This window comes from Glycine soja, chromosome 20 (assembly GCF_004193775.1).
Source record: "Glycine soja cultivar W05 chromosome 20, ASM419377v2, whole genome shotgun sequence".
In the NCBI taxonomy this organism is placed as follows: Eukaryota; Viridiplantae; Streptophyta; class Magnoliopsida; order Fabales; family Fabaceae; genus Glycine; species Glycine soja.
In genome coordinates, this window is record NC_041021.1 from 1,222,740 (window position 1) to 1,247,263 (window position 24,524).

Genomic DNA, 24,524 nt, shown 5'->3' on the forward strand with positions numbered 1-24,524 from the left:
AAAAATTGTTATTAAAACATTGCAAATATAAGCAATGAGTTTACCTCGGTTGACAACACACTGATTTTATGAGAAAAAAATTTGAATTCGAACTTCATAGAATGCACTACTGGGAGAAGAGTGATGAGTTTTAAGTATTCTTTTTATTTTTTGTGTTTTTTTAAAAAGGAATGTATCCACCCTTAATTTAAATTTAAGATTTGTTTTAACACAAATCAAGAATTAATATTTTTTTTTTCATTTTACCTAATTTTTCACTTTGAATCATATCCTTCTTTCCCTTGTACTATTGACTCCTTATTATATGTTAAAGATCAGAGAAAATAAAATTTTGCTGCTGGGGTTGTCTTTGTGACATGGAATGAAAAACTAAACCAAGATGGGATTAGTTAGGATTTCTTTGCACTTACTATTAAGACAAAAAGAAAATTAGCCCAAAGGAATCATGATGTCCATTTATTGGCTAGAAAGAAAGTCATTGGATCACGCCATTTTATTACTATTAAATATTAAGTATACGAAGATGAAAGTGTAACGTGATTCTTTTGGCCCATGTATAACGGAGCCTACTCTTCTATATCCACCACCTAGCCAACTAATAGTAAGATTGCAACATCTATGAAATATATACAAAATTTTTATGAACAAGTATATACAAGTTTTTATTTATTAACAACAACCATAATCATTTCATTCCAAATTTAGTCACACATAAGAATTAAGGCTCATCGCCCCTCTTCAAAAGTATGTTTTGTGAAAATCGACTCTAAATTTTTTCCCACAAACTCAATGTGTGTACCAATAGAACTATACTCATTGGTTATATACAAGTTTTATTAACACATGAAAATTTTCCGTAGCTATATATTTTATTTGAGTTGTAGTTTGCCACTTCACGATAATTAGGTCATTTACATGCCACTAGAAGGAAAACAGTGCCACAAGCTAGATACTATGAAATGCTGGTTAGTGAGCACTGAGCAAAAGTGAAAACTGAGTGCACCATATCCATTGAAGGATAATCAAAGCTCGTTCAATGCGACGTCAATTTCAAGAGTCAAGACCCATACTTGCAATTCAGTATCCACTTTGAGTTTGAGGCAGAGAGATGCTGAGTGCTGTCACACAATGAATCAAGCAAAACGTTGCAGAAAAACCCAACTAAAAGAGCCACTCAAATAAATAATTAATAATTTTTCATAAATAATACATGCAAGTTGTGAGTAGTGTGGTTTGTAAGTTGTTAAGTAAATGCGTCCAAATACTAAGATTTTAAGATTACAAATTACATACAGTAAAAGATATTTATGGTCTCCTAAAAGAAAAAACTCCATGCTGATAAATTTTTTATTGGTAAAAGTTGAAAACATATCTCAAAAGATTTATAACAATTCATTCATGTACCATGCGTAATTAACAAACCCCTTCACATTCTATGCTGATAAATTGTGGTTGCGTTTAGAAGTTCTATTATGACAATGTTAACTATAAAAGGAAGCTACAAAATAGGTTTCAATATATAGTATAAATTACAATAACACCGTTCAGATGACAGAGACTTTCACCAAAAGAAAAAAAAAGAAGATTATACATTCTGAAGTACAGTTTGAGAGCAATTTTTTTTTTTAAAATATTTATCTTCAAAAACTCACTTCAAAATATAAAAAAAACTTTTTTAAAATAAATGAATGAAATACACTCAAAATACTTTTTTTTTAATTATATAACCGTCAAATAATTCAATAAATATGTGAATCAATTAGGCTTATGGATTCATTATTTCCAAATTGTCCCATTTCGGCCCAAATCATAGGAATTATTCTAGGGATATGCTAGGTGCACCCAGCATTATTGCTGGTGCACCCAGCAATTTATTGAAAGGTCAAGTTTGCCCTTCATTAAAATTTTTTAAAACACTCCCTCTTTTCTCCCGGATTCACTTTCTGCTTCTGCTTTTGTTTCTTTTCTTTCCTCTTCCGGGAGCATTCTCTTCCACCGCAAGCCACCGCAAGCCCAGCTGCTGCTTCTTTCGCCTGGACGCCATTGCCGTTCGAGGTAAGTTTCGTTAACCTTCCATTTGGTTTTATTATGCACTGTGTAGTTGTAGCATTAGGCTAGGTTAAAAGAACCTTAGGTTAGCAGAACCATAGGGTAGAAGACGAGAGCAGGAGATGCCGGAAAAAATGGGGAAAGGGGGCTGACGGCGAGGCTTCCGGAAGACCCGTTATGGGTTCTTCCGGAACTTCCGGAAGAACATTTTCCGGAAACTTTCCGGAAGAAGTGTTCTTCCGGAAGAAACCAAACGTTTTCCGGAAGAACCCTTCTTCCGGAAACTTTCCGAAAGAAGGTTTCTTCCGGAAACGTTTGGGATTTCCGGAAGAACACTTCTTCCGGAAAGTTGTTTTTTTTTTCTTTTTTTTAAAACAAAAATTATTTTTGTTTTTTTTTTAAATGAATTATTATATTTCTGTTGATTATTTTGTTTTATAGATTTTATGAAAAATGAGGTTTGGATTTTTGATGTCATGTTTTTTTTATAATTTACATTGTGTATTTTTATTAAATATTAATTTGTAAATTTTTTTTTTATAAAAGTGGTTGTGTTTGTTTTTGTTTATTGTTGATTTTTTTAAATTAGTGTTTTTTCTTTAAAAATGAAGTTGTCTATTTTTATAATTAAAGTTGTGTGTTTTGGAAGTTTTATAAAAATACTATTTTTTTAAAATTAATTAGTTTTTTTATTATAAATGAAGTATTTTATTTTCTAAAAAAATTGTGGATGTTTACTAAATAATTTTTTTTACATTAGTTGTTTAATTTTTTTTTTTAAAATTAAGTTGTGGATGTTTAGTAATGAATTATTTTTATATTAGTTGTGTTTTTTTTTATAAATGAAGTTGTTTAATTTTTTTTAAAAAAATTAACTTATGGATGTTTACTAAGTAATTTAGTTGTGTTTTTTTAAGTAATAAAGTTTCTTATTTTTTTTTAAAAATTAAGAGTTGGATGTTTACTAATTAATTTTTTTTACATTAGTTGTGTTTTTTTATAAATGATGTTGTTTAATTTTTTTTTAAAATTAAGTTGTGGATGTTTAGTAATGAATTATTTTTATATTAGTTGTGTTTTTTTTATAAATGAAGTTGTTTGTTTTTTTTAAAAAAATTAACTTGTGGATGTTTACTAAATAATTTAGTTGTGTTTTTTTTAATGAAGTTGTTTAATTTTGTTTTTAAAATTAAGTTGTGGATGTTTATTAATAATTTTTTTTACATTAGTAGTGTTTTTTTTATAAATGAAGTTTAATTTTTTTTAAAAAATTATGTTGTGTATGTTTTAAAATAATTTGATTTAAGTTAGTCTTATTTGTTTATAAATAAAGTTGTTTTTTTATAAAGAAAATTGTGTATATTTTGACCGAAAAAAATACGTGTTCAACATGATTTGCAGATCATGGCCAGAACACGAGGTTTAGGTCGTGCGATAGGTAGAGTTGTAGGCAGAGATAGACCTGCTGATGAGGATGCTGCTGATGTTCCTGAGAGGCGTAGGCCTACTACCTCAGCCCGTAGGCTACGCGTTCATCAGATGACTGCGGAGGGACGTGATATGGCTGAGGACGTCGCTGACATGACTGATGATGTCCCTGAGCAGCCTACGGAGGCACCTGAGATGCGTGTGGACGCACAGGGTGCTGATAGTGGTGAGGGGTAAGATGGTGATGATGCTGCAGAGGGATTCCCTGGTGGTCCACGAGACCCGTCAGTGCTCACATCATTTGCCGAGCATGTTGCACATGCCGTGTGGAGTGGACATGTATTTTAATTTGTTAATTATTTGTCATTGTTTATTTATTTGTTTATGATACATTTTTTTAATAATTGTATAATTTGTACTTCAAATCAGGAACGTCCTGATTTGAAGTTAGTGTCACATGGGAGGAAGGTGACACTGATTGGGAGGCCAGTGCCTGAGATTGAAGGCCTGGTGGCTGCCACAGGATTAAGTCCACTGATAGATTGTTCAGTTATTACTGACGATCCTGGACTTATATCCGCATTTGTGGAGAGGTGGCACAGTGAGACTAGCACCTTCCACCTTCCTGTAGGAGAGCTGACGATCACATTGGATGATGTGTCGTCCATCCTACATTTGCCCATCACTGGCGCCTTGCACAGTTTCCACGCTCTTTCTACGGAGGAGGCCAGATTCTTGCTTACGGAAGTTACGAAGCCCAATTCCGGAAGAAGGTCTTCCGGAAGTAGTTTCCGGAAGCACTTCTTCCGGAATTGGCCTTCGTAACTTCCGGAAGACCTTCTTCCGGAAGTGGTCATTCCGGACCTTCCTCCTTCTGTGCCTAAAATTTCTTCCGGATACACTTTTTACTGTTTTTCTTCTCTAAAAACTAACCGGAAAACGAAATAAACGCGTACCTCCGACGAAATAGGAACAACAGCCACTAATAAAACTTCAAATACGGAACACGGGACCACCAAATCTTCAAATACTTCACTTCACGGGACCACCAACAGACTGCTGAAGGGACCACCACTGAAACAACAGCAAACGGAAGAAACAAACAAAGCAAACGGAAGAAGAAACAAAGCAAACGGAAGAAGAAACAAAGAAAGCGCAGTAAAACACAGTCTCAACACATTAATTTAAAGAAATTTACACAAGGGCAAAATCGTCATTACATACGCATTAAATATTATTTTATTTTTACTTATTATTATAAAATGAAAATTCTTTTTTCTTCATTTTGTTATAAAACAATAATCACGTTTACGAATTAATTAATTTTTATGGTTTAAATTAATATTTGACATGCGCGTAAAAAACAAATTATAAATATTAGTCATAATTACGTTCACTAATTATTTAATTATTTATGCATAATAGTATTAATTATTTTATAAATTAGTTTATGCAATTAAAAATAAATTATTACAAAATAAAATATTTTTTTTAAAAAAAAACTAACTTCCGAAAGAAGCTTCTTCCGGAAGACAATGGAAATCTTTCGGAAGAAGCTTTTTCCGGGAACATTTCGGATGGCGTTCTTCCGGAAGTTGTCTGTGAGTACTTCCGGAAGACACAAATTCTTCTTCCGAAAGAAGGTTCTTCCGGAAAAGTTCTGAAAATAATTTTTCCGGAAAGTTTCCGGAAGAAGATTCTTCCGGAAGAATAATTGCTGAAGGGCAATTTCCCACTTCACTGTTTGCTGGGTGCCCCAGCAATAATGCTGGGTGCACGTAGCAACTCCCATTATTCTACTACCCAACTTGCCAAGCCCAACATCATTAGGTGCAGTCTCCGCATGGTCGCACCGGATGCTTTGAAACTATTTCAATGTGGGTAATTACTTAAGGCACCTCATTATTTGTTTTGGTGCATCTAAAGTATATCACGGATTGGGTAATCAGGAATATAATTTATTACAGATTCTTCAATTCATAATACACTTTATATAACTTATGAAAAGTAAACCTAAAAAATAAACCCGAATATTAAATAAGTTTAATTTAATAAAAAAAAACTTATAAACTAATGAAATGGGTTTATACCTTCCTCAAAAGTCAAACTAAACCAAAGTATTTATATATTTTTCAAAATTTGTAATTTTGATTTTGTATATAAAGATAGAGAAAGTTAATTCTTTTTGTACAAAAAATTACCTTGGTAATTCTAAAATATTAACCGGTAAAAGATTGATTTGATTTTGAAGCAATTTAGTGGCTTGTGATATGATTTCTTTTTATTCATCTCATAATCTCTTTCCATGTCTAGAATCACACTTTTTCTTCCAACTAAAATAGTGATTTACGTGGGGATTGTAAGAACGACAGCACAGCAAGCAATATGACGCGTGACGACATTGAACCTCTCTCACCTCAAAATATCTAATCTCAAACTCACTCTCACAACCACATGTTATGTATTCTCTCAAGTATCTACGTCCCACGCAAAATATCTATTCTTCACGAACATTCTAGGCTTTGGAACCAGCATGTTCCGTAAAACTTTCTAGAGCATTCATTTCCAAAACAATAATAAATACCCGATAAACCTTTCAAACCTTCCCTCGTTCATTGTTCACGTACTGTGTCAAGAGCAAAGAGCCAAGAGGGTGCAATTACATGAGCTGAAAGAAGTAACGCAAAAGCCCCTTTATTTTTTATGGTTAGAACTTAGAAGCTGATTGTGACAATGGATGCTCGTGGAGAAGGGTCTTCTACTTCTTACTACAACGTTCTTGGTGTTAGCTCAGATTCTAACGTGGATGAGATTAGACGTGCTTATAGGAAGCTGGCTATGCAATGGCATCCTGATAAGTGCACAAGGTCGCCTTCTTTGCTGGGTGAAGCTAAGCGCAAATTCCAGCAAATTCAAGAAGCCTATTCAGGTATGTATGTATGTTTGTATGTTTCAAGTTCTTGTTTTTATTTATTTATTTTTTATATCTAGGAATCGAACACATAAATTAGAATATAAGAATGAGTTGATTATTTTTGCACTCTGTCATTATCAACTAATCATAAATTACGAATCAACGGAGTTGGTGTTGGTCTAGTGGAAGGGCTAATCTCACAACGTGGTGAACTGGGTTCGAATCTCCCTCGGAAGAGGTACTGACATCTAGTGTTCATCAAAAGTGTCTCGAATAAGATTGTGGAATAAGATTGTCTCCGTGGGAAGTAAAAAAAAAAAAAAAAAGATTTTGGTAGATATATAGATGATTATTATTAAAGTCAATCAATTTATTTTACATGTTAATTTGTAATTTAATTTTTTTACACTTTGGGTGTGTAGACTATTTTCTCGTCTCTTGTGATGTTATATTGAGCTCTGTTGCTTAATTATTTATGTTTTCTTGAGCAGTGTTGTCTGATAGTAAGAAAAGAACTATGTATGATGCGGGCTTGTATGATCCTCAAGAGGAAGAGGATGAGGTGAGTGTGTTTCAGAGGCATCTTTTATGTGGATTCAAATTTGGTTGTTTTTAATTTATTTATTTTTTCCTTGTTGTGTTATGGTCTTGAAAGATTTATGTGTGTTTCTCTGCTTCCAGGGCTTTTCTGATTTTGTGGAAGAAATGTTGTCCCATATGGCTCAAGTGAGGCGAGAGGTAATGCTTCTTATAGAATTGAATGAAAAATTATTTATGCTTCTAATATGGTTAAGGTAGGAGGAAAAAGGTTGACGGTTCCCCCTTTGCTAAAAAAAAATAACTTTCTAGCAAATTAATAATTACATACTAACATTTGTTTTTGAAAAGAAACTTTAGTTGTTTGAATATGACTTGACCCTTTAACTAAGGTTTGGGGTTCCATTCCGATTTGGACATAGGATTGCTAAACTAGAGATATTATTTTACTTCAAAATAGGTTGATTCAGTGGGATATGATTAGTTTACTTCTAAGTAAGAAGTTTAAGATACCTTTTGTTAAATAAAAAAAAATTTAAAATATGATGAAAAAGTTGGATATAAAACGGATGCAAGAATGAGTAACAACACTAATCGTTTACAACTATCAATTGCTGCAGGGAAAGCATTACGGTTTGGAAGAGTTGCAGGGCATGTTAATGGAAATGGCTAAAGGATTCGAGTGTCCTTCAATGTATTGTGGGGTGAACTCTGTGATTGATGAGTCTCCATGCGTAAAGAGAACGCGTTTTGACACAAACATGATGGAGAATAAGGGGTCACATTTCCAAGTACCTGATCTTAACCTCTATTGCAGTTAAGATGTTTTTCACGGATCGATATCAAGAAAAAACAGATGGGTAGTGATGATGAATTTTGGTAGTTATTTTCAACATTTTGACAATGGATTTATCTGTACATATTCCTTGTATGGTGCTAAATTCCCAGGGCTTTGTCTCAGTTTTTCTAGTTGTAAATGATATATATCTTCTGAAGGGGAAGAGAGGAGAAAATAATGATTGAGTAGTTTGGAAATTATGTTTTGAGTAAGGATTTTCTGCCACGGGATTGTTCACTTTTTGTATTTCTTTGATTTGGATAAGAAGTTTTATGGACATGTTTGAGATTAATGATTTTTTTGAAGTAGTATTATATATATAATAATTTTTAATTAGATTATAGTATTTTTTTTATTTTGTTAGTAATTATTAATTAATTTGATTTTCAATATTATAAAAAATAATTTTGTTAGTTATTAATAAATTTGATCCTAGAATTGATATATATAGGTTAACTTAATATTTAGAATTAAAAATGATCAGATTGATTAAATAATGTCAAGGGATAATATTTTTTTTTTTCAACTATGATAACGAGAATTGAATATAAGTTTTCATTCATCTATTTCAATTCTATTATTAGGTCTATTATGGTGGTTAAGAGATTACATTAACCGAAGTCAAATGTTGGGGATTGTTATTGAAGTTAAGAAATAAATTTAGTTTTAAGAATATTACAGATTTAATTAACTAAAAATGCTGATGTTTGGAATTAAAGTTATTTATACACTTCACTTTACAATTAATCCACAATAAAGGTGTTTCAATTTTGATCGAAAGGTATACATATGTAAAAAAAAAAAATTATGAAAAATATATACTATATTTTGAAGTGATGTCACATCAAAAAATTATATATCCACCAAAAGGTCAAAAGCATTATATTCCTGATACATTTTCATAATCTACCCATTTTTCAGTGTTTGTAAAAATAAAAAATAAAAAATAACTTTCTTTTATTTATATGATATGATTTTCTCTTTATTTATATGAATTAAAGACATGTATTAATAATTTATAATATCCATGCATCTCAGTTGAGTTAGACTTTTTAAATATAAATAACTATAATTTGGGAACAATATAAATATATGTGTTCATTAAATTATAAATTGTTACAAGTTTCTTAAAAAACACTTAGATAGAAAATCAAATTACATGATTTGTATTGAAAGTTTGATGAATATTATTATTGGTGCTAAAAATATGAATTCATTATTGATAAAAATATAAAAGGAGTAAAAATATAAGTTTTTTTTATTTATAAAAAACTATTTATTTTTTCCCCTAATTTGAACATTTTTTATTAAAAATATTAAAACAAAAAAGTTTTTATACCTTGCGTTTTGTCTTTTGTTTGGGTTTCGGCCTAACTGTTTATCTTCAGTTGGGAAGCATTTTGTTATATCTACTTTCATTTTTTCTAAGTACACTCCCCTTGATATCATAAATATTTTATATGCCCAAAGTATCCCTATATCATTATTTTAAATTTCATAATGATGTTTAAATTTTGGCATTTCGAAAAATAATTTCCAGAAGTTAAAATTTCCAAAAAGTATTTCTTGAAATTTAATAAAAGAATTTTTTTTGCATCTATTTAAAATCTAAAAAGACAATCATCTCAATAAAATGACACACAAATAAAATCCCATCTCTTGAATCTTTAATCAAATTTACATAATATGTGCAAATGGAGATCCCAAACTTGTAAGCACTTTTTTAGTTTGTGGTAAGAAAATAAAGATATAGATAAGTAAAATCAAGAAAGTGAGGAAGAATGAAAGATGAAAATAAAATATTCAATCTGAGTCATAAATGGATAGAAAGAGAGAGGAAATATTTTATTATGATGGAAGGAGTGCATTGTTGAGAGGTGGGGGTAATATGACCGTGTGAGGGAAAGAAGAGAGTTTGAATTGTAGAATGGGTTGGTTTATAACGTACCAGTAGGGTCATTCTTTGTCTTCAAAAACCTTTGCATTTCGCGATTTCCACAGGAACCAACATGTGCAAGCAAAAAGAACTCCTTCGTTGCTGGTGCAAAGTGTTTGAAGCCATATATGTAGATGCTGCGTCGCAGCTAAGAATATTAGGAGAGTGAACTGAAGTTTCTCCCACACTATCCTGCTAAGGGGACAGTCGCGAAGGATATGCAAGAGGTCTTCTTCCTAATAAGAACATTATTTAAATCATTTGAGTTTAGAAAGAAAAAGGAAAGTAGATATGATCTTATCACATTTTCATCCTCTTCATGTAAAAAACATGAAAAAATATAATAAAAAAGAAAGTTGTGGCATTTTATAAATCAACAATATCTTAAAATAATTTTTTAAAACTTAGTAACAAACTTAAGAATGTTATATTTTCAGCCATAGACTTTTAATGGTGATAAAAACGTACTAATTTTATAAAACTTTTATCATTCTGATTATTAAATGTGAGGGCATCCTTAATTATTTATTTATTTTATGTATTTATATTTTTTTTGTTATACATAGCTTTATCCTGATTTATTATAAATTTCTAAAAAATAATCAAATTATTATTTATATTACTTTTAGTTTTTGTGATAATTTCTCTCTCTTCAAATCTGAACTTATATTTTTTTTTCATCTCAAATTCATCTACTTGTAGAACATGACAAATGTCAATTGTATTTTTTTTTTAACTTTCCGATTGATCAAGGGAAAGAAACGCTAATCAATCTGAAGTTTGGTCGGGAGATAAGTAAAATCTGATCAAGAATTATTTTTGTTAAGGGTTAAACTCGAGATTAACATCAGTTTTGAATCAATGTTGAAACAAGTGATGTTAAAGTCTGACATTTCAGCATTGATTTAAAAAATTGTTGTTGAAAATACCTTTCCACATTGGTTATTCCACAAACCGATAAAAAAATTATCGATATAGAATGTAACTACACAATACTAGTTCTCTTTGTATTCAATATTGTTTACATACTTTCTACGTATATTCGAACAATTTAATTTTAACTTTAGTCCATTAATCACTTGTGCACAAATGTCAACTATATATATGTATTTTCAAATTATTATTTTTGAAAGTTATTTTAAAAAATGGAATTCCTAAAACTAAATTACTTATATTTTTATTTACACATTTATACAATTTTTTATATTTTTAATTTTGACTTAAATTACAAATTTTACCAGGTTCCTTGACTGTATTAAAAAATCAATAAGTTTCATATTTCAGAACACCAAATAAATAAAAAGTTTTTATTTTTCTTTATCCATAAGAATTGAATACAATAAAAAGGAATTTTATAATATACTCACACATTATGTTCAACCAACTGAGTTAAACTCGTTAATAAAAAAAAGTTGCTATGGGCACTCCAAAAAGTTCAATTGCATTTGTCAAAGAAGTTGTGGTGAGTAGTAATACAACTTTTATGTGGATTTTATTTGTCTTTAGTTCTTTGTTTCTATAAACAGTCAGAATGATTTTCAAGATTTTGGAATAGGCTACCTACGAAGGATTTTGTCAAGTGGAGGATTTGGATGATGAGTGAAGTGTCATCGTGTGAAGTGCCGTAATGTGAGAGCCGCCGAACAAGTATGGTGTGGTTCTAGGACGAACCGGGCGGAAGCTGGTGGGCATGTAACACCCGGACGAATCACACCAGAAAGAGAGGGATCCAAAGGCTATGTAGGTATGAGATTGTACAATTGAGGATGACTTAAAAGGAATTAATTGGTACTACCTATATCAACAAGATGCATTTATTTTTTGGAACCCATCACTTAAGAACTTCATAGTTAAGTGTATTTGGCTTGGAGTAGTAATGAGATGAGTGACCTTCTGGAAAGTTTCTCGGAAAGCATGTGAGTGAAGACAAAACACGTTGAAAAGTCTTGTGTTGATTTGTGTGGTCAGTCATTGATCCTTAAAGCAGACAGAGCTAGGAGTGGAAATAGGTCAGGCCAGGCCAAGCTTTGAGGGGCCTAAGCCTGGCCCGCATCACTATCATTAAGCCTTAGCCTGACTTGTTATTTGTTAAAAATAATTTATTAAGGCCCTGGTCTGCATAAAGATCTGGCTTGGCCTGAATCCCTGTATACAAGACCTGATCTAATCAAATACATAAAAGGCCTGAAAGCCTATGTGAGTCACGTGACAGACCGAGTCCAAGACATGTCCACCATTGAAAGAAGGAAACTAAGGAAGTATGGATGTATTTAGGCTGTATGAATGTAGAAGGAGGAATGGAAGTGATAGACCGGCTCTTACATATCGTGTGACTCTTGTAGACCACGTGTATTTTCGTAGAAAGGTCCTTGATGGACCACGTGACTCTTGTGGCCTGTATTATAGGTAAGTGAGATAACTAATAAGTGAAAGTAGAAATTATTTAGTTAAGACAAACTTACTATTCAGGCTTAGTGGACTTTTTTTAAAGCTTACGACATGACCTTTTTAATCAAAAAGGCTTTTTAAAAAAACTCAAATTTGGCCTTTTTAATAAATAGGCTAGGCAAAATCAGGTCAAGTCATGGGTCTCTAACAGGTTGTTTGATCTATTTCCACCCTTAAACAGAATTGATTTTCGAGGTTTTAGAAAAGACTATCTATGAAGGGTTCTAACTGATGAAGGGTTATGACTAACAAAGATGTTGAGTAGAGTGTCGTAGTATAAGAGCTGTCGAAAAATAAAAAATTAAAGATGTTACATTTTTCACATTAAAGAACATATGAAAATATACATAAATAAAAGTGAACCATCCCATAGCAATCTCTAAATTAAATGTCGTACCATTGCACTACAGATTGCTTGGAGCTAAAGGGTTTTAGGAATATGTCTCATAAAACAGGGATTGTGCTTTCCAAAAGGTCATGGGATGGTACAAATGATAAATTATTAGGTGATCTTATAGTTTTTATTAATTTTCAAATGACATATAATTAAGTGGTTTTTCAAAAATTAAAAAAACTTTAATATGTGTCATCTAAAATTAATTAAGATCATAAATAAATATTTCTTTTGTTCCATTATAATTATTGTATAAGAAAAAAATTATTCTAAAAAAAATATTATTTTAAATTTTTGACGTAATATTTTTATATTTTTTACTTGTAGTTCTTATAATATTAATGATAGACAAAAAAAATTATAAATGAATTAATGATAATATAAAATTAATTTTATAAAATTATTATTCTTTTTAATCTATTTATTATTTTTTGTTGATTAGTATAAAATAACTAAAACAAAAATTATTTTAGGATGGAAGGAGTAATAATTTTCCACTACCTAATAATTTCTCATCAGATACCTGTCCTGGATAAAGAAAGAGCGAAGGATTAAACAAAAGTCATATAGGAGATCTCTCAAATATAAAAGTAGAGAAACCCAGCAAGTGTAGTGTGAAGTTTATGACTCAAAATCAAAGCCACAATTGCAATAGTCCAAAATGATGACTCAACAATAAAGCTACAATAATCCAAAATGATGACTTACTCAGCCCTTTGATTTGGGGGGTGGGTTAGAAAATAGGACATGGGAAGGGATAAGTCCTACACAAACAAGGCATATGCCAAAACGTGTTTGTTCAATATACTAATACTAATATAGTAATTATAATTCGTCATACGCGTCAATTTCTTTTGTAGTAGAAGGAAATACCCTTGTGAATGTGTTAGTGACTAGCTAACTACTCACCCCCTGTCATTTTCTCCCCCTTTTTTTTCCCTCCTTATTTATATACTGTGGTGCCAACTTATAACATAAAGTAGAACTTGATTTTAAATGCTAGAATAGATATAGAAAAAAAAATAGTTTGAAACAACTGATTAATTATAACACTAGAACTTTTAGAATCCTAAGGCCAAATAATCGGCATTTTTTTTGTTACAACGATCAAGTCACAACCTGCAGAAGGTTTCATATCATGTGAAATAATATAGGTTCACAAATTAAAAACTCATACAAAAAGTGTTTACATCAAGAAAAGGAATGACTTACCCCTCTTTGCAAGATATGATTTCCACACGCATACGCCTAATTTTCTGGTGATGATGACACTGTTACTGCTGCACTTTAGCTCTAAAAACGTTGCTGTCCACTTTAAGCTGCATTAATTTCAACAAAAGATAATTAGGAATTGGATTATAACATATATGGACTTTCCATGAACGAACTTTGATTTGACCTCAAAAGTGTTGCAACGGGTGGAATACAGGGATCCAAGATTAATCTCAAATCGTGCCAAAACTTGGCAATAATCCAAAGTGGTCTAGATCCATGTTAATTTTTTTAGCACATGTGGATCTATTATGCTTAGAGAAATTGTTTTTCACAGCAAATTAAAATTATACAAAAATGATTCAATCTTGTGAGGGAAATAAAAAAACAATGTAAACTATGCTGAATATAATAATATCATAGAAAAGTAAAAAAAAAAAGTCAATACTACAAGAAATTAAGAGTAAACAGTACATTCATCAAACAATGTAAAAGTCTCATACTATAAAAAAGAATACCAACAAATGGTTAATCCAAATGATAATGACTTGATTTCCTTAAGTGAAGAATTTATCCAACAACTCATATTTCCATAAATTCAAAATTTAATAATAACAGTAATATATACCAATAATAACAACAACTTTAAATATTATTATTATTATTATTATTATTAATTTAAAACAATATTATAATATTATCTTTTGTATATTTATTAAATTTATCTATTTACCTGTTTATCTATTTATTCATGTAAATTTCGCTTGAAATTTTTTAACTATCAGATCAAAACTTTAACTTCACAATAACAGTTGATAAGATTTAATTCTGTAATATTTTCTTCAACAGTTTTGAGGCATTAGATTTTGTGACAGAGATTATTAATAAAGCCAGTGGATGTTGTGGATGTTCTAGACTAGTAACAAACTAAAATCTAATTTATATCTTCCTATTTTTTTAATCCACAATTTTAGTTTTCATATTTTTTTTATTGAGATATTTTATCGCTCACTTTTAAAAAATTCTTAATTTTAGTCTTCTTATTTTTAATTGAGACATTTCATTTCTCATTTTTAAAAATTATGTAATTTTAATCTACTTTGTCAATTTTAGACTTAACTATGTATGTTTTTAATTTTTATTTTTTTAATAAATTAAACTTGCTAGTAATTAAATAATTAAAAAAATATATTTGTCATGTGAATAATAAATAAATATGTATTAATCAATGTTTGTCACCTACTTAAATCAATATTTAAAATTGGACACAAGAATTAAAATTATGAATTTTTTAAAAGTAATAAATGAAATATTTCAATGAAAAAAAATAAGAGGCTGACCTTTTTTTAAAAAATAAGGATAAGATGTTTCAATAAAATTTAGAAATCAAAATTATAAATTTAAAAAAATAAAGAGACGTTATAGCCAAATTTTTATAATAAAAAAATATACTATGATACATGGTGGAGCCCACAATATACACAAGGCACATGCTATTGAGGTTCCCTTATTCCATAAGTTACTTAAAAGACCCGAGATAGCGAAAAAGAGTCCATAATAGAAAACCCTTAATATCCTAAAATTCCTTCATAGAAAAGTACTCACCCTAAACCCAAAAGGTCAATTTACCAATTTATTTTTTTTATAGTTCCCATGCACTTAACGTAAGAAATCCTTCACCTTCACTTCTAAAATCTCTCTTTTCCCAAATCCACCAATCTCACTCACACACAAATCAGAATTCACACCCACATACCAACACAATCTCTCTGAATTGAAACCCACCATGTTGATTAAAGGGCATCAAATTAAGGCACCAATTTTGGTCCTCAATTTGTTCCTTGTCCTAATTTGTTCCACAGCTTCTTCCGTCAACGTTGTTGAATCAAGGAAACTTGATGAGACCACTCCAGTGCCTGCCACAAACGGTACTGAAGAAAAGTGTGGATCATGTGGTGGTACCACTTATCCGTCGCCACCGCCACCGTTACTACCACCACCGTCGCCACCACCGCCTTCACCAAAGAAAACACCACCCTCTCAGTATTGTCCGCCACCACCACCGTCATCGTTCATATACATCACGGGGCCGCCGGGGAACTTGTATCCGGTCGACGAGAATTTCAGCGGAGCCACCAGCCATCACCGGAGCTTCGCCGCCGTGTTGATGCCACTTTTGGTTGGCTTGTTTAGCACGCTAGCGTTTTTGTGATTTGCTTGTGATGAAGAAGGTAATTAATTAATAATCACCATGTATCATTCAGATCATTCTAAATTCAGTGAAAGAATTTTATGGTTTATGATGTTATTGTTATATTTATGAATACCAAGAATTTACATAAGGTACGGCATGGAGAATTTTGTAATCGGTAATTAGTGTTTGACACTATGCTCTCTTCTTCTTTTTATTATGTGATCACAGCCTGTTCAATGATAACAATCTCTCTTGTAATTCTCTGTCAATTTTTTATTAAAAAAAAACGCCTTTTTTTTATATAAAAAAATGTATGTCTCATATTAGGAACTCCAATTTATTTTATCACATAATAAATTAATATTTGAAACTGAACTTTATTAATTTTAATGGTCGGATATGCATGCAATTTCTTTTGAAACTGTAGAGGATGGGGATCAATTCATTTTTCATCTTAACAAATTTAATTTTCAGATGCACTGGTAATCCCAATTTTCCCAATCTCAATTAATTAGAAACCAGAGAAGTTTGAGAGTAACATATTTTTAATACACTACTACGAATATATTTTTATTATTAACTAAAAATTATTAAAAATAATATTTTTTATGGATGTCATTTTTTATTTAACGAGGCTTTCTTTTAATTTTACATTTTCAATAAATTTTAACTAATAAAAAATATGATAAAAAGTGTTATTGACACACATGTTAAAAACTAATTAGAAATTAATTGTTAATTAGTTTTAATATAATTATTATGAAATCCAAGTTTTACTATATAACTCAACCTATAATTAAATAATAGTGTAATGAAAAATTATATTATAACTCTAATTAGTCTCAATATTATTTTTCCACGTAATTTAATTTCCCGAAATGTGAAAAAAGGGATGAATGGTTATTGATGGATCAAACAAGAAAGTCGGTGCTGATCAAAATCGAGTGCTAGCTGGAATTTCTGCATTATTAAAATAAATAATGTTGAATTGTTGACCTATATCATTAATTATGTTGAATACAACGGCTCATCCACCACCTTCATCAGCTCCATACCATTGCTTTCACATTGCTGTCTCAATTATACACAAAGTTCATTGTTGATAATAATGGTATTCTTAGGTTCGGCGTAGCCTATCTATACAAATAACACATACCAAATAATGGATAGCAGAAATAAGAGAAGCATTCACCCCAATTCACTTTTGAATTTCCAGTTGTTAATTTAGATTTAATTAGAAAAGGATTAATAAAGTAATGCTTGTGATTTGTGAACAGCATATACGGAAGTAACACACACTGAAGTCTTGTGGATAATTATACTCTCATAACACTTTTATGATACTTTTTACAATTTAAAAGAGAAATGTTTTTTTTTTCTTTGGATAAGATGAATAATGTAATAAAGAGAAAAAAAATATTATAATAAATCATTATAAGAATAATATTACTCAAATTTTATTTCACCAAATGTATTAGTTGCAGAGGAAGTCTCACAGTTATTTCTTCAAGTATACCGGCCAAAGAAAAGAAAAGAAAAGAAAAGAGAAGTTTTGAATTTTTTGTTTGTTTAATATTGGCAGCAGTTAGAGAGAAATTTTGACATTTAGGATGATTATCCGTAGGATTCATAGAATGAATAGTTACCTAAGATTAGTTAGTGCTTATTATTCTATACATAACAGTAGCTCTGTATCAGAACTTATAATTATCCTTATTAAAAGGTTAATCAAAATTATGAAAAAAAAACAACAAGCAGAGAGGACCAAACTCTTTAGACAAGCCACGTTTGAATGTGCAATATCATCTTTATCGTTTTATAAGTGGATGAAAGCGGAGTAGTGACCTTAAAGAATAATAATCTGTTGGATCCTGATGTCAGAGTTCAATTCATGTTTGTGAAATCAAAAGAGTCATTTATGTCAGTGGCTTGAAACATCAACTTCGGTTACACCAACCATGCATAGAGTGGGGACCCATTAATGGTTGATGTTTGGCAAGTTTAGCCTATTTGTCTCTATCTTTTCACTGTTTGATCCCTATCACCCCACTAAAGAAAATTCCAGTAGAGAAAATTTCAGTGGGAACATGGCTTTTAGTTTTGAAAATTGTTTGTGACTCTCGATATCTTATCTAACAATTAAATAAAATGTGTTAGGGACGTGTTTAAAATGAATGATGTTCATGTATTATTACTTTTTAATTTTATTGGCCGCATAAATTACATAATCTAATGGATTAAGTCAAAACTTTTTTGTATGTCCTTGAGTTCTATTGAAAATACCCCACTATAATTGTTTAGTGTAGAAATGCATTTAAGCAGTACTAGTAATAAATTAATTACTGTTTTGGAATGTTTATCCAAAAGAGGAGAACTTTTACTTTTCATAACACAGGACAAAATGTCACTAAACCAAACTATTGACAAGTTGTTTGCTATTTTTCATTTTCATTTCACACCTAACCAATTACATATTATACATTTAAATACAATAAAGTAACTTATATTTGATTATATGTTAGATATAGAAACATATAGAAATTATTGATGAGCTTTCACTCACACTCTTAATAGGACTGATCACCGACATTGTATTCCCTGTGACTAATAATTCGTTTACCGGTACAATCTATTACTCACGATTGGTCTTAATAATTAGCTATTAAAATAATTATGATTATTTTTTAATACCTTTTTACATTTTTTTTGTACTTCGTTATAGTGGTTAATAATTTATATTGACTAATTGTCTAAAAATACATTTATATTGACTAATTAACAACTAGTTTTTCTGAGTTATAAGGTTTTCTTATGTGTTTTCAATTTATTATTTAAATATTAATTAGCTACTAATATATTTGAAAAATAAGCGTAACTGGATATGTTCTAAATTAGTATGCAATTATGTTAAATATTTATTAAATTTTTTTTATCACTTATAATACTTCTATCATGTTCAAGTAAATTGTCTCTAGTAAAAATTTCTTATATGATTCATACAAAAAAAAGGAAGAAAAAACAGCTAAAAAGAGAAACAGAGTCATATAAATAAGTATAGAAAAGTGTTTTTACCAAAAATAAAAAGTGTAGAAAAGTGTATCAGTGTATAAAAATACAAGACTGCAATTATAATTTTCTATAATTGCTTAAGTGGCATTATTCAGACAAATCCCACCACCCTTTATAGATCACTAACGACATTCATTAAAAAAGAACAAATAAGCTTAAAGGCAACGAGTTTGTCAGTTTAACCTCATTTGTTTGCAACACTCTGTTGAGGACTAGCTTGAGAAGACATCACTTAATATTAGGTGTGATTGAAACTGGTGCACCTATGTTCAAGGGTGTAATTATTTAGGGCGTTGTATGGCATGCATCAAAGTGTATATGGAGTAGTTTATTTTTTGCTTGTCTTTTTTGAGTGGAGGTAAAAAAAACTAACTGTTCCCACATAGTAACAAAGAATTACAGGCTTGGTAAATATGAGATTTAGGAGAAACATTGCACTTATTTTCTCTTGAATGATGCATGTGTCGCATATCATCGTTGATATATAAGAGTTGACCTTGCAATAGTTAACGTTACAAAATAACTAACTAACTATTTATTTGCTATTTTTATAAATATTAATTTTTGTTAGTTTTGTTAAAAATATCGGTAAAAAGATTTGAATCCGTAATCTTTTTCCTCCTCTTATATCTTAAGCTTTATTTTATAACCATTAGGTCAATAAGTGCTCATGATAGTAGACCTATTGCGAATGATTATGCAGTGTTAAGGTTATGAACAGTAAGATCTAATACCAAGTTCAAAGTTGCTCACTTGCTCTTAACCCTTCATGTGATTTTTTAAAATTAAATTTTAATTTCATATATAATTATACAGTTTAAATTTAATTTTCTCATTCTTATATAAAATACATCCTCTGGTGGTCAGATATGTATGTTGGTAAGAAGGATCTACAGTATACAAATGTTAACAAATCAAAGCAGAATGTGTTTTCTCTACAATATGGAGATCTAATGCCATATCTTAAGTCTTAATATAAGAAAGACAGGGTTAATTTTATCTAGTTCACTGTCATTCCTCACTTTTCATCTAGAAAGCAATTCGCTGCTTCTGCAAAATAAAATTGGAGAATATGAAAGAATGTATAATAGATATGCGAGAAGGGATAACTAAAATTAGGTATCTAGTGTTATAACAAAAGCCATTACCTATTTAACTTGCAGGAGAGAAGACTAGTTGAGTAACCGGGAAATTGCTAATGTAAATCCGAGAATAGCATGATGGCTGATATTCTACGAACAGAACATAACTGAATTTTGATAAATAAATACAAACTTGTAAAGACAAATAAAACATAAAGAAGGGGTTAAATTGTGTTCTATAAAAACTTCAATTTCACAAACATTTTCTTAATGAAAAAACACTTTTAAGTACACGTTTACAAAAAACTTTAAGATTCACTGAGAGATAAGACGATGTTTCATGCTATAAACTGTCCATTGAATCTAAACCATGCTTTATGAAAAATACTTTGTAGGACAAAGAAATTTTTTATGACAACACCAACTATTCCTTTTAAATAAGTTGGCATTAATGAAATGTAAAAGAGAATGGGATGAACAAAAGTACATAATATTTTTTTTAAAAAAATATTGTGCTAGTTCATCTCACACGCAACTCTATTATTCTTTTATAGTTATATTTTGTCTGAGTTGTGCTTAATCTCACACTTAATTTAGTGAGGATTGTACTTAATTAATATAACATGTGATAGTTATAACAAAATCTTGAATGGCAAATTTTATATATATGGTCAGTCTGAGCATTACTTTAAATCTGCATTGGATGCCCTATGAGACTGGAAATTCTTGAAGCTCACGTCTACTCTCTCTTGTTTTGGTATTCTAATCAAGTGTTTTAAATTAAGTACGATTATCACTAAGACCACAAATTATGTGATGAAAGATTAATAGAATCATATTTCATTAAAGCCAATGTATTTAGTTCATAACCTTTATATTAAGACAAATACTCTGTACCCCCCCCCCCCCCCCCCCCCCCCCCACCCCCCCATTCTTGTTTTTTCCTTTCGTGAGTCTAAATAAAATGTCTCAAAAATATAAGAAAACTTAGCTCATGCAAAAGTTTGTGATCGAGAGTATTAGAATGAAATAGTGCTTTTTGATTGGGATTGAAGAAAGTTTCAACATAGAAGGTTGAGGTCATATGGGCTACTGAAAGTGTGCTTTTCGGGATGGAGAATTATTGTAAACAGATTCACTTTGAAAATTGAAATGCCTTTGAGAAATATTATTAGTTTACATATATACTTTAATTTATTTGTCATTTTAGTCCAGACAATGTCTAAGGTGACGAAGGCTGATAGGTGGTTTAGAGTGACGAAGTATTTTATGATCATTAGATATACTAGTTAAATATTTAATGGTTCTGATTGTTTCAGTTTTTAACATTTAATTTTGTTTTGCATGTTATTTTTCATATTACTTTACTACCCCTCTGTCTAATCTTCTGCCATCTTTCAGTCTTTACCTTTAAACAATATTGTTGGGGTTCAACTCTCGTCCACCACGGTCATTTGTCACAATCCAAACACTGCTATTCAGGCTAATGAACCAATCCAAGAAAAAACCAAGAGCCCCACCAGATTCTACTGTATATAATGCGTGAATCACACCCTAGAAGACACTGAAGTTGTTGCCTGATGCTTAATTCCTCCATTTCAATTTAAAGATTTGCTTCACAATTAGATCTAATTTACACTTAGAACAGCTCCTAAACGCTGTTACACACGCCACGCTACGTGCTCGTTCCTTAGGTTTTTAATTACTTTTTAATGAGGGGATCTAATGTCATGTCAAGTTTTAAAAAATATATGTATAAAAGAATAAACTGGTTTAGCCTCTTATTCCCGGTAGAAAAAAAAACTTTCCCACCCTAAACCACCTATCTTACTTTCCCACCTTAAACATCGTCTTTAGTCATTTGATTTTATTTTTACAATTGGAAATTTAGCTATATGAAGACAATGTGAGTATTTAACATTAGAGAGACTCAAATCACACATAAACTAAATTATAAGGATAAAAAAATGCAATAAAGCCTATAAAAAATATTATTGTTCGTTAAGTTAAAATTTGAGATTACTTAAACTCCCATCAAACAACATTAATACGAAAATATATATATTACTCTAAAACCTAAATATATTATTGTATACCTTTTATTAGCACATGCACAATGCAAATTAATAAGTCATTAGTTCGGGTAGAAATTAACATAAATTTTTTTAACAAGATTTTAAGTTTAAATTTTGTAAATAAAAAATGTTATTAGGAAAGAATATTTCATTAAAGATTATCAATCAATTTTTTTATAAAGATAAGTTATTACAAAATCGTAGATATTTTACATCAATAACATCGTAGAAAATTTTCTAACTAAATTTTCATTGAAATTTATTTTAAGGGTTTAATCTTTATATTCCTTTTTCAAGTAAAAAATTAAATTAAATATATAAATTGAGAAAAAATAAATAACAATTTAATTCATTCAAACAAGTTATAATCAAATTAATCAACCTAGGTAAACATAGACATAAGCAGTTACAAACAAGGGTTGAGTATAGTGAAAAAAATTAGTCTCCCATGACATGAAGAACCAATTTTAAAATCCTTGTAAAAAATACACATTTAATGTTCAATCATGTCTCGGTCTCAACTGTCTCCAAAGGAAAAGACTAATAAAAAGTCAAAAATAAAAAACATAAGGAAATAATTCATTTGATTGGCTCACATTTTTACATCACTTGTATACACAATGATTGTTCATTTCTACTAAAGAATTAGTTATTGTAGGTAATTTTATAATTTCTTTTAAGAAAAATGTTAACCAATACTTTAAGTGTATTGGTTAAGAAATGAAAAATTAATTTTTTTTATTAAAAATGATGATTAATACATTTGTTCTATGATTTTCAATACACCTCAACATAATTCCAAATAAAAACTTCCTAAACTCATTTTACTCGACTTAGTGGTGAGGATCGGAGTTTGGGTAGCTTTTAACCAATATATTGATTAGCAAGACTCGTATTTTTATTAATTTTAACTGAAATTTTGTTTAAAAAATAATATATATTGAAATATTTTTAAAGATCTTTCTAGTCGATCAAATATGATAATCTAGAAGAATTAAATAGGATGTGTTTGATTGTGTTTTTATTTTTTTAGATTATAAAGACAATTTTTAAATGATTTTTAGAAAACATAAATATAGCAAGATGTAAAAGTACAAAAAATAACATGAATAATAGAAAAATAATCATAAAAACCAAAATAACCTAGAAATTTCTAGCTTTTTGATTTTTGAAAACTAATTATGAAAATAAATTAATTTTGAAAGCAATTTTAAATAGTAAGTATTTTCGTTTTTCATTTTTAAATAGAAAATGGTATTCAAAAACAAAAACCAAAGAGTCACTTAATTCTGAATTTATTATCCATAAAAGAGTTAGAAGTTTTACTAATTTTTTCCTTTTTTACCAAGTTGAAGAGTTATCCATCCGTAAAAGCTTGTGGTTCTAATTCTAATATCTTGAACTAAATATATATGGCTTATTTGGCATGGGAATCTTGTGCACTCAGAGACATGTGCATGAACCCAAAGAAGAAAACAAAACTAATTAGAATCTTTTGAAATGTTCAACTGATTTGGAATCACATATTGGTAGCTATAACCACTATCACACGTCAAATAAGTGTGTGTTTAGGAACAAGAAACCAACTACATGCATGGTCTTTTTCCACCTACACAAAGAGATTCAGTAAAACTAAAAATTAGCACCCCCCCACCTAATTCACCTTTAATTTCGTTGATGCTATGATATTTTTAACCCAAATTCGTTTTACTTAATATTTGGGACTAAATTCTTATTAAGCACCATAAGAAAAAACCAAGTTCACTATTATAAGTATTATTTGAATGTAGACATTTGGGTCAAATATTGAACATTAAAGTATTAGGCATTGCAGCTTTCTTTCATTGTAGCAGCCAACAAAGTGAGGCTATGTGACACAACATGGTGTTTCGGTTATGGGGCACGCGTCTAATCATTCATTCTCACACATTATTTTTTTTTCTCCAGCTGTTCTTCAATTTTCTTTCTTGCGTATGGAATGGGTTTTGGTGATTTGTATTACACTTGTGAAGTCAGCAAATTGGACACTAGCTTCAATTTTCTTTCTTGCGTATTGTCCACATGCTCCCTCTATGATTTGATTCTCCCAGTCCTCGAAACAACCCTGTTTTGATTAAATCCAAGAATCTATACCTAGAAAAGTTCATAACTAATCTATATTTAGATAATTAGATGCAATAACAGTAACAGTTAGGTCTCTACATATTATGATGAAAGAAACTGAACTTTTAGTCTATAATGTGGTTGGGACCATTTCATCCAAGTTCTTATTTCGATAACTAAAGTATAGTTAATTCAATGACAGTATATATATATGAATGTAATTGTTTATCAAATAAATAATTGTG

The 24,524-nt window shown here is 30.0% G+C and overlaps 2 protein-coding genes and 1 long non-coding RNA gene across 3 annotated transcripts; 2 read left to right on the top strand and 1 right to left on the bottom strand.

Annotated features, from left to right (window-relative positions):
- Window positions 1–836: 836 nt before the first annotated feature.
- LOC114401560 lies at window positions 837–9,939 on the bottom strand. Its single transcript, XR_003664300.1, has 2 exons — window positions 9,715–9,939; window positions 837–1,118 (listed from the first exon to the last, which is right to left on the bottom strand). It is a non-coding gene; the product is annotated as an uncharacterized LOC114401560 (long non-coding RNA).
- On the top strand, window positions 5,977–8,071 carry LOC114401559 (curved DNA-binding protein-like). Its single transcript, XM_028364092.1, has 4 exons — window positions 5,977–6,406; window positions 6,883–6,953; window positions 7,073–7,129; window positions 7,549–8,071. The coding sequence occupies exons 1-4, from the start codon at window positions 6,211–6,213 to the stop codon at window positions 7,747–7,749; spliced, it is 525 nt and encodes a 174-aa protein (XP_028219893.1). The 5' UTR covers window positions 5,977–6,210; the 3' UTR covers window positions 7,750–8,071.
- A 5,366-nt stretch (window positions 9,940–15,305) lies between the features above and the next one.
- LOC114401376 (classical arabinogalactan protein 5-like) lies at window positions 15,306–16,208 on the top strand. Its single transcript, XM_028363885.1, has one exon. The coding sequence runs from the start codon at window positions 15,543–15,545 to the stop codon at window positions 15,966–15,968; it is 426 nt and encodes a 141-aa protein (XP_028219686.1). The 5' UTR covers window positions 15,306–15,542; the 3' UTR covers window positions 15,969–16,208.
- The last annotated feature ends 8,316 nt before the right edge of the window (window positions 16,209–24,524 follow it).